General features: G+C 39.4%; 1 protein-coding gene across 1 annotated transcript; it reads right to left on the bottom strand.

Annotated features, from left to right (window-relative positions):
- Positions 1–1,429: 1,429 nt before the first annotated feature.
- LOC122090126 lies at positions 1,430–14,538 on the bottom strand (the record flags this gene model as incomplete). The annotated part of the gene is made up of 4 exons (XM_042659976.1): positions 1,430–1,625; positions 5,374–5,689; positions 13,708–13,901; positions 14,275–14,538. Coding segments are annotated over 4 exons (852 nt in total), but the record flags the coding sequence as incomplete, so codon positions are not given.
- Positions 14,539–16,530: the final 1,992 nt, after the last annotated feature.

The following is a 16,530-nucleotide window of genomic DNA, read 5'->3' as shown; positions in this document are numbered from 1 at the left end:
TAGAAGATAACTGGAATGCAAGCTAGCAAAACCTTGGCACCATGGCCTAACCAATTTGCCAAATTATAGAGCATGATTTATTTAGTCAACTAGAGCAAGCTTCTAAAATTGCAATTGTCGAACAAAAGGGTTTATGCTTTGAATGAAAAGAACAACCCAACTATAAAAGCGCACAAAGGTGAACGTGTCAGTAACATACTGCAATATGTGATTCAATGAGGCACAAGGGGTGCAACCCCTTGCCTGAAGTGTAAGATGCATGCACGAGGCACAATACTCAGTAACATTGAACTTTTAAGCATGTCAATGAATAGAAGGGCCTTCGTATGACATATAGAATGGATACATATCTGGGGGAACAAGATAAATGGAAAAGATTTAAATACCGTCATAAGCCTTGTAAAAATCCGCAATATATCCAAGGTTTTCAAGAGAAAAAAGAAATTGTCATCTTAATCAGATCCATAGTGCCTTGTGGATGATGCTTTAACATATCAGTTGTGCATATTGTTATAATTGTCACACCCTGCCTCCTCTAGGCCAAGGTATGCGGCACTGGATACCTATATCCAGTTAGCCTAACCCTCCAGGATCATAGATACAATACCCTAATCCGTAAATGCCCCAAAATCACAACTAAAATCAAAGTACACGTAGAAGATTTGTAAACTTTACTACTAGTGATCATGGTTTAAAGTATCTCCGATACCGATACGATACCCTCCGATACGTATCTTAAATTTAGCCAACCGATATGATTCACACCGATACAATACATGGAATTTTTAAAATCCTTTCGTATCGATATATATCCTACGATACATACCGATATACATCAATACACCATTGATACACATCGATACGATACGATATGCACTGATACGACTCTATGGAAAATATAAAATTGAGGTGAAATGTATGTTTCGGTATGTATATGTACGTATCGATACGTATCGATCGGTATGTATCGGTGAGTATCGGTACGTATCGATGAGTATCGGTACGTATCGATCGATACGCATCGGTATGTATCGATACAGTGCGCTATGGTCATATAATGGCCAAGATGGGTAATTTTTCAGAAAAACACGATTTTTTGAGGAGTTTTTGTTCCAAAGTTGCTGCCAGTTATATTTCTCTCTAACTAAAGTAGAAATCAAGGTTGGGAACAAGGATTTTACATTTATGAGACAACTACAAACCTTGAATTCTTAGTGTGATACCCTCAATTTAGTGTTTATGCATAATACATGTTATCAATAGCTTTTTTTAACAAATTCTTTATGCAAAAGTGTTTAAAAAAATGTTTTCTATCCATTTATGTGTGTATCTTTAGCGTATCTCCGATACGATACGATACCCTTTGAAACATATCTTAATTTTGGCCGACCGATACGGCGACCGATACCGATACTTTAATCCTTGCTGGTGATTCACTAAATGATAATTACCATATACCAAAATTCATTTGAATTTCGATCCCAGGTATTACAAGATTATAAATAATACATAAGGATAAACAACTAAAAATAAAGAAGTGATGCCCATCAACACGGTGTCTCGTAGATATAAGCCTTACCATTGCCACCGAAGTCCCAAGCCTGCCTTTGCACTGGTTCCACCATCTAAAAAATGTGCAACAAATGGGATGAGCTTCCACGAAGCCCAGTGAGGGGTAATACACACACACACACACACACACACACACAAGCAATCATAACAATCCAAAAAAATGCAATAATATAAAGATCCATGTCCAACCACATCAATATGATTGCAATTATATGAATGCAATGACATGATTCAATTATTATCAAACAATTCTAAGCAACAGTTTCTAAGTCCGAAGGGGTATAACTGCTACTGCAACATAGGTGGTATCCCCAATCATGAATGTAAATTATCAGTCCCCAAGGATACAAGCTAGTTGCGAGCATAGTTAGCAAATTCGGATTCGAGAATTATTCGAAATAATTCGATTGATTAATTTAAGGATTCGGTCAAAAAAGCTTATTGGGTTTTTTTTTTAAATACTGTTTAAGTGGACCGAATAATTCGGTTTAATCCGGTTCAGTCCGAATTATTCGCGTTTTATATTCACTTTTGAAAAAATCACGAATTTTACCGAATTTTATTTTTAATTCGGATTCGGTCAGAATTTTTTATTAAATTCGGAAAAATTCGGTTCGGCCGAATAATTCGCGAATTATTCGGCCGAGTTGATAACTAGGGTTACGAGTCAGGAGCATACCGATCCCTACATGGCTACTTTGGTACCCTGTAAGCCCCTATTAATAACCCTCTTATAATACCACTACATTGAATCTAACATCGCATGTACTCATGTAGGGTATACCCATCATCGAATCCAACATCGTGTGAGCGTTTATCACGACACTGGCATCTGCGCACCTCAGTCACCAAAAATCATCCCCAACCTCGGACCGTCGGACGAAAGGATTAGCCAATACGTAAACCCCTATTGGCAAGGGTTGTAGTACCAGGGTGGTTATCCTAGCCCAATGCATTGTAATATACCATAACACATTTCAATCACACTCACACACACACACACACCCTGAGCATGCAGTGCCGCCGGCACCAACCGTTGGCCACCCTGCACCCCAGTCACATACACACACTCACCCTGAGCATGTAGTGCTACCGGCACCAACCGTTGGCCACCCTACACCCGTCACACACACACACACACACACGCACACACACCTGGAGCATGTCATGCCGCCTGCACCAACCGTTGGCCACCCTACACCCATCACACACACACTCACCCTGAGCATTCAGTGCCGCCGGCACCAACCGTTGGCCACCCTGCACCCCAGTCACACACACACACACACACTCATCCTGAGCATGCAGTGCCGCCGACACCAACCGTTGGCCACCCTGCACCCCAGTCACACACATACACATACTCTCACTCTGGGCATGCAGTGCCGTCGACACCAACCGTTGGCCACCCTGCACCCCAATCACACACACACACACACACATGCACAACCATAATCCACATTCTCATGCCACGTCAACATTTTCCACAAGTGAGATAATAATATACAAAATGATATAATTCATCCACATATGCATTATGATACAATCAATCTATGAAAACACAAAATCCCCTCACCTCGAGTCCTAGGTGATGATGGACAGCCGATGGCCTCGCGTCGCGTTGTTTTGTCACTTCTTGGTTCTACTCCTAGGATACATAAGATTTTTAAGAGAATAAATCATTCATAGAGAAATGAGACTCTAGGCACATGTTCTAGCTTCATTCCCTATTTTTCTTTTCTTTGAAATCATTCTCAACTTAGGGTTTTATGACCATAAGGGCTAATTTATATGTGGGGGATGTTCACCCACCTCAATTAGCTTAGATTAAGTGCAATTAATGGTTTAATTAAGATAGGTTTACACAATGCATCCAAATTCCCCAAAGTTCTAGTCGCGACTAAGCTAAATTTGGGGTATTCGGTTGAGGGTGTGTGTGGTGACCACCAATGGCTTATGTGGTCACCCCAATCCACTATACATGTATTTAATTTCATTTTTTCCCACCCGATTTTGAGTTTGAATGGTGGGGTATAGAGGGTTTGGGAAAAACCCACCATTTCTAGGGTTTAGTTACCCAAATTGAGGATTTTACTAAGGAGGGTTCATGGACTCAAATTAATCCATCAATCTTGCTAGGATAAGTCTCCTACATTAAACCCCTCTCCCAATTTGTAGTTTTGACAAGTGAGAAGGTGGGTTTTAGTAAATTTTTCCATTTCTAGGTTTTGTGTTGTTCAAGTTGGGTTTTTTTTTATGGGGCTTCCTATGGAGGAGGTTTATGCACCCAAACTGAGTGGTAAAACATGCTAGTTAGTTCCCTACACCGAATCCCCAAATCAATTCATACATAGGGCATTTGGGTAGGGAGATTCGGTTGGGGCGATTCTTCACTAGTTCAATAGAAAGTGAAAATGGAAGGGAGAGAGATGTGTGTGTGTGGAGAGGAGTAGAGAGAAAACATCTTACCTTACTTGGTAGGAAAATCCCTGCTCCTCCCTTCTTCTCCCTTGCTCTTCCCCTTCTTCTTCTTCTTCTTCTTTCTCCCTTCTCTTGCTTTTAGTTTGGTAGGAATGAAAAGAATGGGTAAGGACTTCTATTTATATAGTCACTTATGTTAACTAAGGGTTGTTTGGAAAAATAATGGGTTTCTACCCTTTACTAGTTTAAATTATAATTTGGGATAACGGGCCCACTTTGGGGTGTCCCAATATATTAATCTATTTCTAATTATGTTGTTCTATCCTTGGAATTGGGTTTGAGTTACTCGGGTGCGAGGGATCGGGCCCCATAGCCAAATAACCCGATTTTGACCGGTATAACTCACCGGAGGTTTTCACTAATGAAAGCCGAATTGGTCCTTTTGTGTGGAAATGGATATTTAAGTTGAACGGGCCCTTTCTAAGGTGTTTCCAGTATGTGAGCCCCACCCCTTGGTGCATTTTACTACTAAAGCTCGGGCAAATCCACAAGTTACTAGTGGTTGTCACCCGGGTTGCATTACCTATGTCCAAAAGTTTAAATTTGGTCGGGATTTTGGGCACGGGTGTAACAATAATAGAATAAATATTGACAATTATAATGCATTTGTTTACAGGGGGAAAATCTCTAATATTTGCTCTTGTTATACTGTCCAGAGATAAGAAAAAAAAATTACAGGCAGGAACCCTGAGATGATTTTATTCCTCACTTCGCTCACCCTATGCCTTGATATATCTTATTCCTCGACTTCTGTCGACTTGTCCCTCAGTTTTCTCTTCCCATAATTTTCTGGAACAATGGGTGCAAGCAATAGCCATCATTATTTTTCCCAATACTATGGATAATTTCTTGCACAAGGTCTTACTTTGGCTCATCCTGGAAAATACACCAAAAGACTCTAAAAATAGAACTCTCCTAGAATCCACCTTCAGCTCTCAGAGGAGAGACCTAATTGTAAGGCTGCTGATATCAATAGCATGTCCAGATGAAATCAGAAAGCTCGCAAGTTGGGGTCAATGATCTCCCATTTTCCTTTCTTTCCATCAGAGCTCTGTCGCCTCCGGTACCTGCTACTGAGAAAATTCTGTTCTAAGGTTTCATGACGAGAAGACAAGAGGAGGAGGGAAGAATGTCTGAAAGAAGTGAATTCCCTTCCACTTGACTCATTTATTTAATTAATATAATCTGAAGATAGAATGACCAAAACATCATCCAATTTAATAATGACAGAAACCCCAATAATAGTAGATTATAGAGAAATATATATATATATATATAACAAGAATTTTATTGTCCTCGACAAACTCAAAGATGATTTACCTGATATCCATTATCACGAGCATCTTCAAAGAGAGATGAATAGAAAGCAGGGTCATAAATAGAACCTCCTAATGTGCTGTCAAAATGAGATATCTCTCTAGCCATGGAATGAGCTGAAGGATTCACAAAACTATTCCTCAAATCAAAATCTGCTTCTTGAGAAGCTGCATTGTCTACAGATGAAACTCCCAATCTATACATCTGAATCCATAATAATGAAGATGCCAGCCTCAGAGAGAACCCAACTATTTGCATTGAGAGAGAAAGTTTCACCGAAAAGATAAGGAAGGTTTCGTACAACTTATGAGAAATGTTCCTGTGTAAACAACATAAAGATGAAGAAAGTGTTTACGAAAGAATGAACAATTAATTCATTAGGTGTGATACTAGGGAATCCTAAAAAGGTTCCATGGCATATTAGCATTCATTACTCAAGACAGAAACAACAATTAACCAGCGATCAAATACATCCTGCTCTGCTGATCAGGTTATCTTGACATACAACCCCAACCCAGGAAATGGCCAACATGAGTTTCTCAAACCAACTCAAACACTGAACCATTCAGAACAAGCAGCAGTAATTTGACAATTTGAGTGTCTTAGGTTATTATGACTTTCTTAATATGACTCATTAAAATTTTAACTATGACATGTATTTCTGTAATTTGACTGGCATCTTCAATCGATATACAAACCTGCCAAAAACTAGCTGCAGATCCACAGTTATCCTATCACTCCAGAGATAAAGTTTCCAATTCCACAAATTCAACCTAAGATCTACAGCATTATAACTCTTCCCTTTCATATTGTAACAATATCTGAGACTAACCCCAGAAATCACCAAGAGAAGAAGAAGAAGAGAATCGAGACTGCTAGTTCACAGAATCGTGACTTGCAGTCCCCCCTTTCTTTTATTTATATAGCAAAGGCAATTACAAGAGAAAAAGGAAATAAAGTGTCAGCTTCCTATCCTAACAAGGAAACAACAAATAGGAAAGAAATAAAGTGAATAAGGAAGATAATCTAACTCTACTTGCCAACTGCATCGAGAGATACTTTAGAGACTTGGGTGCTAGGTCACACAACCGCTATACATGTACCCTTTGTAACCCCCCCCCCCAAAGTACAAAGAGTCCATATTACTTATTTAAAACTCCCCCTCAAGTTGGAGCATAGAAGTCACCCATGCCTAGCCTGGAACATCCTTTTCAAAAAGCAGGACCAAACAAGGGTTTGGTAAACATATCTCCAAGTTGGTCAGCGGAAGCAACAAACGGAGTGGTGATCAACTTCTTCATAACAACATTGCGCATAAAATGACAATCCACATCAATGTGCTTGGTTCTCTTGTGAAACACAGGGTTACCTGGAACATAGATGGCTGCCTGATTATCACAAAACATCTTCTCGATACGAATTGTGCAATCGCTAATGGCTTGAAGAAAATATGTGTGCAAAAAACAATTCCAGAAACAGTTTATCAAACACCAAAAATTCCGTTTCAGAAAATAGAAACAGGGAAAATCATTTCTGCTCTTTCTAGACACAGAAACAGCATAAACATTATCAAACGTTAGCAGAAAATCGTTTCTGCTGTTCCAATTCTGCTTAATTATCGAATAATACTTAATATTTTGGACCATTAATAAGGGAGGAAACAGCTAGATATGGGTATGTCTATTTATAACTCATTCTCCCTAGTAGAAGTTTTGGAATGAGAAACTTCTTTAGTTGTTGTTGATTGCATATGTAGCAGAACTTGATGAAGTGTGCACAAAAATCTAGATTGAACCTAGTAAATTGATCCTTCTTTTTCTTTTTTTTTTTCTTTTTTTTTTTTTTTTTTTTTTTTTTTTTTTTTTTTTTTTTGGTGAATAAATAATTCATTACGAAAAAAAAGAGGAAAATACAAACAGAGCCTCAAGAACTCAAGAAGAGGAAAAGACCAAAGAACAGCCCTAAAGAAGGGGAGGAGGTCCTAATTACAATAGAAGAAAGCCCCCAAGACCCAACAATGTGACCGTTCCTAGAGGAAGCAATACAACTTGCGGATACATTGGATAATTTAGCTTTAACATCAAAGAAAATGGAGTCCGAAATCTTTTCCGGAGGACTAGAATTGGAGGTCCATTTCCTACGGTTTCTTTCCATCTAGATCTAGCTAATAGTAGCTTAAAAAGCAAGCCTGCCCACAATGTCACAAATAGAAGTCCAAGCAAATGACATGTAAATCCATAACCATTCGCTCTAAAAAGGGAGAATTCTTCTCCTTCTAGGCCAACACTTTGCAAGGACTCCATTCCAAATGGAGGAGACAGGGCAAGCAAAGAATAAATGATCTATATCTTCAGTCACAGATCCACAAAGATGGCAAAGAGTGGCCACATGAATTCTCCGATGAATAAGGACGGACTGGTTGGGAGGCAGTTAATGAGAGCTCTCCAAGGGTGAAACTCTGGCGGGGTGATGGGGGGGGCTTAGGGAAGAAGGGAAGAACTAGAATAGAAGGGAAAGGAAGGGCACAATCAAACATTGCACAAATCCAACCAGGGAGGGATAAATCACATAAAGGGGGGAGAATCATACACAACCCTAAGGCTCTCAAACATTAACTCAATTCATCATTCTTCAAATCTGAGAAATTAGATTACATTAGCTCCTAAAGAGGGCAGACTAGCAGTCATAACCTAACTAGGAGTTAAGACTCCAAATAGGACTAGACATTACATAATCGGGGTTGGACTCCAAATAGGACTAGACTAGAACACCAACATGGAGTAGGTAACTAACTAGTCATTCAATAATAGGGAAACCTAAATTGACTAAAAACTGAAATAACAAAGGAAATAGACTCAAAACAGGACTCTAACTAAGCTAATGAGTTAAATCCCATTTTCCTACTTTCTACCCATATTTTAGGCTCATTAAAGTGGTCCATTACAAAGAAAACACATAGGATCAAAGGCCCAACATATACATAACCCAACCCAAGGCTTATTTGTAATAAAATAAGCCTATTAAGTGACTTAACTACATCAATTCCCCCAATGTTGAGAAAACTCATCCACGAGTTTTGTAGAACGGGAGAATCAACACTAATCGATCAATATCCATCTTTGCCTGTATGCAGTCACCATCAAAACCATGATCGAATGCTATGAAATCCACGACGCGAAGTTCATGGGTGAAGTAATGACTCGGAAAAATAAAATTGATCGGTTCACTGAGGAGATCAACCGATTTAAATTTTCCCACAAGTTAATCTTCAACTACCAACAGTGCCATCTCATCTTCTACCTGGTGATTAATCTTCTGGTTCGTCTACCTGTTGTTCAACGGCTGAGATCACATAGTTGAAGGTAGAGTGTGCTTGGGTTTTATATACGTGCAATGTCGTTGGATCTCATTGAGCTTCACTTGCATCAATTGCATTTTGTTGACAGATATCCAATAAAAGATCTAGATCCATCGATCAGGTTTGTTTGTTAGAATCACTAGGGATAGATGCTCAAGGTAACGAGTGAGTGGTAGAACAGTAAATAAATAGATGTTAAGGAGATGATGGCAGAACTGTAAATATAGAGGTTCGACTTTTTTTTTTTTAATCTAAGGGAGGGAAAAAGGTAGGGTTTAAGGAATGGGAAGGGGAATAGGGAGAGAAAGGGAGTTGCGGGGAGGTGAAGGGAGTTGTGTTTCAATAGAGCAAGGGATCCTTCGGCTCTAATACCAAATTGATGGAAGGGGCCTTAGGGAATAAGGGAAGAACTAGAATAGAAGGGGGGAAGGGATCACACAATCAGAAATTGTACAAATCCAAATAAGGAGGGAGAAATCGCATAAAGGGGGGAGAATCACACACAGCCCTAAGGCTCTCAAACATTAATTCAATTCATCATTCTTCAAATCTGAGAAATTAGATTACATTAGCTCCTCTATATAAAGAGGGCAAACTAGTAGTCATAACCTAACTAGGAGTTAGACTCCAAGCAGGACTAGACATTACATAATAGGTGTTGGACTCCAAATAGTACTAGACTATAACTCCAATATGAAGTATGTAACTAACTAGTCATTCACTAATAGGGAAACATAAACTAACTAAAAACTGAAATAACAAAGGAAATAGACACAAAACAGGACTCTAACTAAGTTAATGAATTAAATCCCGTTTTCCTACTTTCAATCCATATTTTAGGCCCATTAAAGTGACTCATTACAAAGAAAACCCATCGGATGAAAGGCCCAACCCAAGACTTATTTGCAATAAAATAAGCCCATTAAGTGATTTATCTACATCATGGGGGATATGATGCTTGAACCAAACAAGCTTGTCCGAGAAGAAGGGGTGCTATGAGATCTTATAAATTCCCAAGCTGCCTTGGAGCTGAAGAGCCCAGAAGAGGAGGGAGACCAAGTAACAATGCCTTCGCTTCTTTGACGATATGTAGAGACAGATGGAAGGACATTCCAAAATTCAGCAAGAAGGGAATTGGGGGGGTCTAGGAGCCTGAGGTCAAAATGTCTGAAACTAGAGAACGGTTAGAGAGCCCAGAAGAATAGATGGTTCTCGCACTGATGACCTGAGAAAGCACTCCAATTGGATGCTAAGAATTGAGCCATAGTAAGGTGGAGGATGCGCTTGCAATCTGAGAGACAATGGCTCCCAATATAGAGGATTTGAGAGATAGGATCTTGCGCCAGACCCAAGAAGCATCAAAGGGAATTGGAGCAATCCATAAGGAGTCTAATCGAAGGAGGCCCGAGTACACCCAATCAACTCATATGCTCTTCTTTTTGGAAACCACCTTCCAGATTAGCTTGATGATTCCCGAGGAATTGACATCTTTAATCTATCTTAGCCCTAACCCTCCTTTAGCTTTAGGAAGACAGATAGTTGACCAACTTAGCGGGTGGAAGAATCTAGATCAATCGGACCCTTTACAAAGAAAAGCAACAAAAATAGATTCCAACTTTGATACAATGGACTTAAGCAAGCCATAAATGCCTGACCAATAGATATAGGAGGACTAGAGCATTGATTAGATAAGCTCTAAGCGGTCTATGTAAGATAAGAGTTTAGCTTTCCAAATTGGAGACGCTTTTTTATGAGGTCCAACATAGGGGTGCAGTGATGAGCAAAGAGCCTTGCCGGAATCAGAGGCAAACCCAAGTATTTGATTGGACGATGCCTAAGGGAGAACCCAGTCTTATCCAGATGAGAGGCCTTAGTAAATTCAGAAACCCCAGTCAAAAAGATAAGGGATTTGCTCGGATTGATTTGATTTTCCTTCATTTTTCTTCTCCTATTTTTTCCCTCCAACATCACAAATGGTATCTTCAGAAATTCAAAAACGTCATGATTTCCCTCACTTTTGCAAAGCCCAATCTCTTCCCTTCACAAAACCACCTTTGAAAAACCACTGTGGCCTTATAGTAATTGACCCCTCTAATTACACACATCCTTCTCTGGCCAAACCTCAAGATATTCGATAAAAGGACATATGCTAAAAATAGGCAGCAGCAATCTTCTTCATCCTCTTGATGGATAAAGACAGACAAATAATCTGCAAGTTCCCTCTAGTCCACCTGGGGCATCCAAAATCTCTCTTGTAGCCTTTAATACAACAACAATCATAACCTTATCCTAACTGAATGGGGTTGGCTACATGGATCCGATATGGAAAAAAGAAAAGAAGATAAAGAAGCAAAAAAGAGGTTAAAAAGAAGAAACTTGGGAGATAGTAGAAGAAGGTATAGCAGTATAGAAAGGCGCATCATGGAAACATCCCCTATAGGGGGTCCGCAACACGGGTCCTTGCTCTCCACGAAACTCTATCCGAAGTCATACTAGGGTCGAGCCCTACACTTTGCATATCATTTCACACCACTTCGTTAATAGTCATCTTTGGCCTACCCCTACCTTTTCTAGCTCCCTCCAAATGAATCTGGTCGCTCTTCCTTATTGGGGCCTCCATAGGTCTTCGTTGAACATGGTAATACCACCTCAATTGGCTCTCACGGAGTTTGTCTTTGATTGGTGCAACCACAGATCATTTCTAATATGCTCATTTCTTACCCTATCTCTTCTGGTCTTGCCGCACAGGCCTCTCAACATTCTTATCTCCACAACACTCAGTTTATTCAAAGTACTCTTCTTGACTGCCCAACATTCCGCTCCATACGTCATAGCTGGGCAAATAACTATCTTGTAAAATTTTCCCTTGAGTTTAATAGGCATTCTTTTGTCATATAACACTCCCGACTCACCTCGCCACTTCATCCACCCCACTTTAATCTTATGGGCAATACCATCCTCTATATCTCCCTCTTTGTCAATGATAGACCCCAGGTATTTACAACAATCCCACCGAGGTAATTCTTGTGCCCCAAGCTTCACCACTCCCTCCCCTCCTCTAGATTGGCTAAAGGGGCACATCATATATTCTGTCTTCGTTCTGCTCGACCTAAAACCTCTTGTAGCCTTTAGTGTGGAAATTAATTTATTCCTCCTCCCTATCACAAATATATGGATGAATCATCAACTATCTTCTGACCACATAACCAAGCAAACCAAGTTGATGTCTGTGATTTCTTTCTTAATATTTCCTTTTCTATTTTAACGAGTTAAAAATCATATTACCCTCCAGCTTTCAATAAAGTGGAACAGGAAAATAGAAGTTTGTAGCCAACATCTATTAGTTTGAAGAAGGCTTAATTGAGTTGAGTTGCAAGAATCTGATCACAGATATGAACTACTAAACAAGTGGCGAAATCTTAACAAACATTACTAGTTAGCATAATCTATATAAAGAATGATCAGTTACACAAGAGCTAGACAAAAAATGAAAAGGCACTGATCAAGTGTTCCCAATGATCCCAACAAACAGCATGGACGGAAATCCTTAGGGATTAAGAACCAAAAGAAAAGTAGACTATTCACTCAATCAACCACATCCTAGCAAAAGCAGATCTTGTCCACGGATTTTGAAGCAGAACATTGAAATAAAATACAAGGAGTTCATTCCAAAGGATAAGACCTAGACAGCTGGAAGCTTTTACAAGCCACACAACGACAAACTCCAATAGCCTGAGAGGTGCAGGGCAAAGCATCCCAAGAAGAACCACACACATACACACACACCACATAAAATGAAGAATAGGGAGTGAAAATGAAAAGGGGAACCGAAAAGATAATGACTAAGCAGTCTGGCAATTGATGACTGAACAGTTTGCTACTTGCTTTACACAAGATAGTCAGTCATATTCTGAAAATTTTTCAAAGCACGAGGAGCTGAATCTAGAAAGCAAGTGAAATGTTAAAATACTCGCTTCAAGAGAAGTGGAAAATTATTTAGAAAGATGACAAAGCCCTTAAGGAACTTTTCACAGTTCCAGTCGGAGATGTGAAACAGAAGTCTGATTTCTCTTGATAAAGGCTTGAAGTTTTTAAGCCATGTTAATATGTACAGCCTATTGGTGAAATTTGACTTTCAGAACTGCATGGGGATCTAAAATTAGGGTACCAATTATGGTCTATCAGTAAGAAATGTTATCTGATTGCACTATTGTTTTCACTCACAACTTGAGCTGTAGAAATGTAGAAATTTTCTTGCACCAAAACCAAAGCAAAAAAAGAGCCCCCCCCCCCACACATACATTCATGTTTCAACGCAATAATGCTCTCCATATGCACCCATAGACATCCATGACCCACCAATCAACAGAATTTGATTATTGAACAAAAATTTACAGACCTCGCCAAAATGCCCAAGGCTGTAGGATTGAAGAAGTGCTTTAAATCAGGCCTTTTAACCAATTGGGGTCATAACAAAAAATTTGAAATTAGGTTTCAAAAGGATTTCCTCGGTATGTACATTGAAAAACACCTTTGCAATGATGTACACTTACACTCCAACTATTTCATATTTAGTCGGAACTCTACAAGCTAGATAGAATTTCTCAGATACTTCACCTCCGCCTTGGACAAATTGTCAAACCATGCTGCAAACAAAATCATTGTCCATTTAAGGGCACCAATATTCCCATGCAAACCTAAAACTAATTAAAACGTAAGATTCTCACTAGTTCAGTACCTCTTTAACATTATAGGCAACATTATTTGATACCCAACATTTAGAAGTGCTCCAAGGTACAACCATTTAAAGAATCCCATAACAGCCACACTAATTAACTTTACAGGGAATATTAACAACTTGTGAAATAATATATTCCAGGATCTAAAATCAGTGTTTAGTATATAATTAAATTTGGGAGACGGATGAACGATACTGATTGAGAGATAGGTAGACAGATAGAAAGTATAAGTTGACGCACCATATCTGACCGGCGCAGAGAACTAACCACGAGATATCAAGCAGGATAGCACAGAAAAGAAGAACAGCATATGTCCGGCCAAGGCGCTGGCTGCTACTTTCAATTGCAACAAGGGCAAACAATGCTATTGCCAAATTGATCAGCAAGACACCATTGTACATTGCACCGAGAGATCCAACCAAAGCGCATCCGATCTAAGATAGTCACAGAATCCTCAACTTCAATACAACAAGAGTAAAAAAAAATAAGACCAATTATATTTTAAAATCATAAACAAAATAACATAGCAACTAAGCAGAACCCTCTAGAAGTATCATATGAAAAAAAAGTTAGGGGGTGAAAGTTCCAATTAAAAACAAACAGAAACTGAAGTAGGATCAAAATGAAAGTCGGTGGATCAGTGTGGAGGAGATCGCTATGATCGCAATAGCAAGATGGAATGAGAAAGATAGCAAAACGAACAGTCCTCCAGACTACAGATCCCCAAAAATTGCCAATTAAAAAGGAAAAGAGTAAAAATAAAACTAAAGCAGTAACTGATAATATATTTCTTTTTAAAGCGCATACTTGAATGTAGATGAGAATAACAGCAGCGTCTTGAATCTTGTCGTAATCACTAAGCCAATATCGAATCCCGGAGAGAGAAATTGAGCACCATAAACGGAAAATTGGTTCAAGGAAGGAGAAGTTAGGGCCTAGGGGAGGAGCTCTCCGCGCTACAATTGCGTACCTAATAGTATACCAAGTCGTCGTCAGAAATATCGTCTGATATTTTTGAAACTGAGAGGGAGAGGGAGGAGTGTACTTGTGAATTCTGATGATGCTCTTTTGTTATTTGGAAAATCTTCTTTTGCCACTTGTCCCTTGTCATGTGACGATAATACCCATGGTCGGTCGATGACAAGTACATTGTAACCATGTTCTCAACCCACCCCAGGCATTCGCTTCGAAGCCAAATGAGAAGGACTTCCGAACCTTTCCTGTATTGTTTGCTAATGATTGGGACTTTCATTATCATGGTTCTTTTTGTATAAGCTTCGTAGGAAAATTAAAAATTATGGATTCCATCTTAACAGGTGGAGTAAGGCCACCTTTGGAAACTCTAGAGTTGAAATTGCCAAAACTATGGAAAAGCTGAAGTCCCTCCAACAGAACCCTCATTGCCCTATTTCCCAATCCCTTGAATTTAAGTACTGAATGCGCCTCGAGTCTTTGCTTCATCAGGAAGAGGTGTATTGGGCCCAGCGTTCCCGTGTTAAATGGTTACAAGCTGGATACCAAAATACCTCTTTCTTTCACACGACCACAGCTAGGATGAGGCAAGTCAACCGTATTTCCTGTCTTAAGAACAATGTCGAGGAGTGGATCCCTTAATGCCTTGACTTAGACACACATTTCTGAATTTTTCAATAACCTATACTCCTCCTCAAACCCTTCAAGTATTGAGAATTTCCTCCAGTGCTTACCACCTTGCATACTGCATTCCGATAATGAATTATTATATCGAGATTTCACTGATGAGGAAATAAAAAAGGCATTATTCCAAATTGGGGCATATAAAGCCCCAGGCCTTGATGGGATGCCTGTCAAATTTTTTCAATCAAATTGGCACATTGTCGGGGTTGACCTTCTTAGGGCCGTCAAAAGGTTTTTCAATAATGGCTTCATGCTTAAAGAATTTAACCGTACTGCCATTATTCTGATTCCAAAACAAAAAAATCCCAAGTCCATTATTCAGTTTAGGCCCATTAGTCAGTGTACAATCATTCACAAAATCATAGCCAAGTGTTTGGTTAATTGGCTTAAGCCTTTGCTTAATACCTTGATCAGCCCCTCTCAAAGTGCCTTTATCCCATCCAGGACTATCTCTGACAATGTTTATGTTGCTCATGAGATTTTCCACCAAATGCGATCTTCAAAGGGTAAATCCAGTTACATGCCCCAAAAGCTTGATCTTTGTAACGCCTATGACAAGGTGGAATGGTCCTTCTTATCACCATCCTTAGATATGGTTTTGCAAAGAAGTGAGTGTGATGGGTAATGCAATGTGTCTCTATTGTCCATTATTCCATCAAAATTAATGACATTATTGTTGGGAGTATCATTCCCCAAAGGGGACTTAGACAGGGTTGCCCTCTTAGTCCTTACCTTTTTCATCCTTTGTCATGAAGCCTTATCTTGCTATTTTCTTCAAGTTGAGCTCTCTTGCCAAATAGCAGGAATTAAGACTAGTAGATTTGGCCCTTCTGTTTCCCATCACATGTTTGCCGATGACTGTTTAGTGTTCTCAAAAGCCTATATTCAGAAGAGCCAAACAATTATTAATTTGCTTAAGGATTTCTGCCAAGTGCCCTGTCAAGAGCTAAACATATCCAAATCTAGTGTTATTTTCAGCCTTAATACAATCCCATCTGTTGTTAGGGAGGTTTCTAGAATAGTAGGATTTACTAGGGTTCCCATCCACGGGAAATATCACGGGCTACTGACTGAATTTGGCAAATCCATAAAGTCATTGTTCTCCAATGTCATTGAGAGAGTGCAATCCAAATTAGCGGGTTGGAAAGAAAACCTTTTGTCTGCTGCTAGTAAGGAAGTACTCATAAAGTTTGTGGCCACTAGTATTCCCCTTTATACCCCATGTCAATGTTTATTCTCCCTATCTATGTCTGTTCCAGGCTAAACAAACTTCTAAAACATTTTTTGTGGAAAGACAAAGAGGGAAAAGGTGGATCAGTTGGGATAAATTGTGTAGGAGGAAATCATTAGGTGGCCTTGGGTTTAGGGACTTTAGGTCCTTTAATCTAGTTCTTTTGGCTCGCCAAT

The sequence above is a fragment of the Macadamia integrifolia genome, chromosome 9 (assembly GCF_013358625.1).
Source record: "Macadamia integrifolia cultivar HAES 741 chromosome 9, SCU_Mint_v3, whole genome shotgun sequence".
NCBI lineage: Eukaryota > Viridiplantae > Streptophyta > Magnoliopsida > Proteales > Proteaceae > Macadamia > Macadamia integrifolia.
The sequence above is the reverse complement of the archived record's forward strand: the minus strand, read 5'-3'. Positions and strand labels throughout refer to the sequence as shown.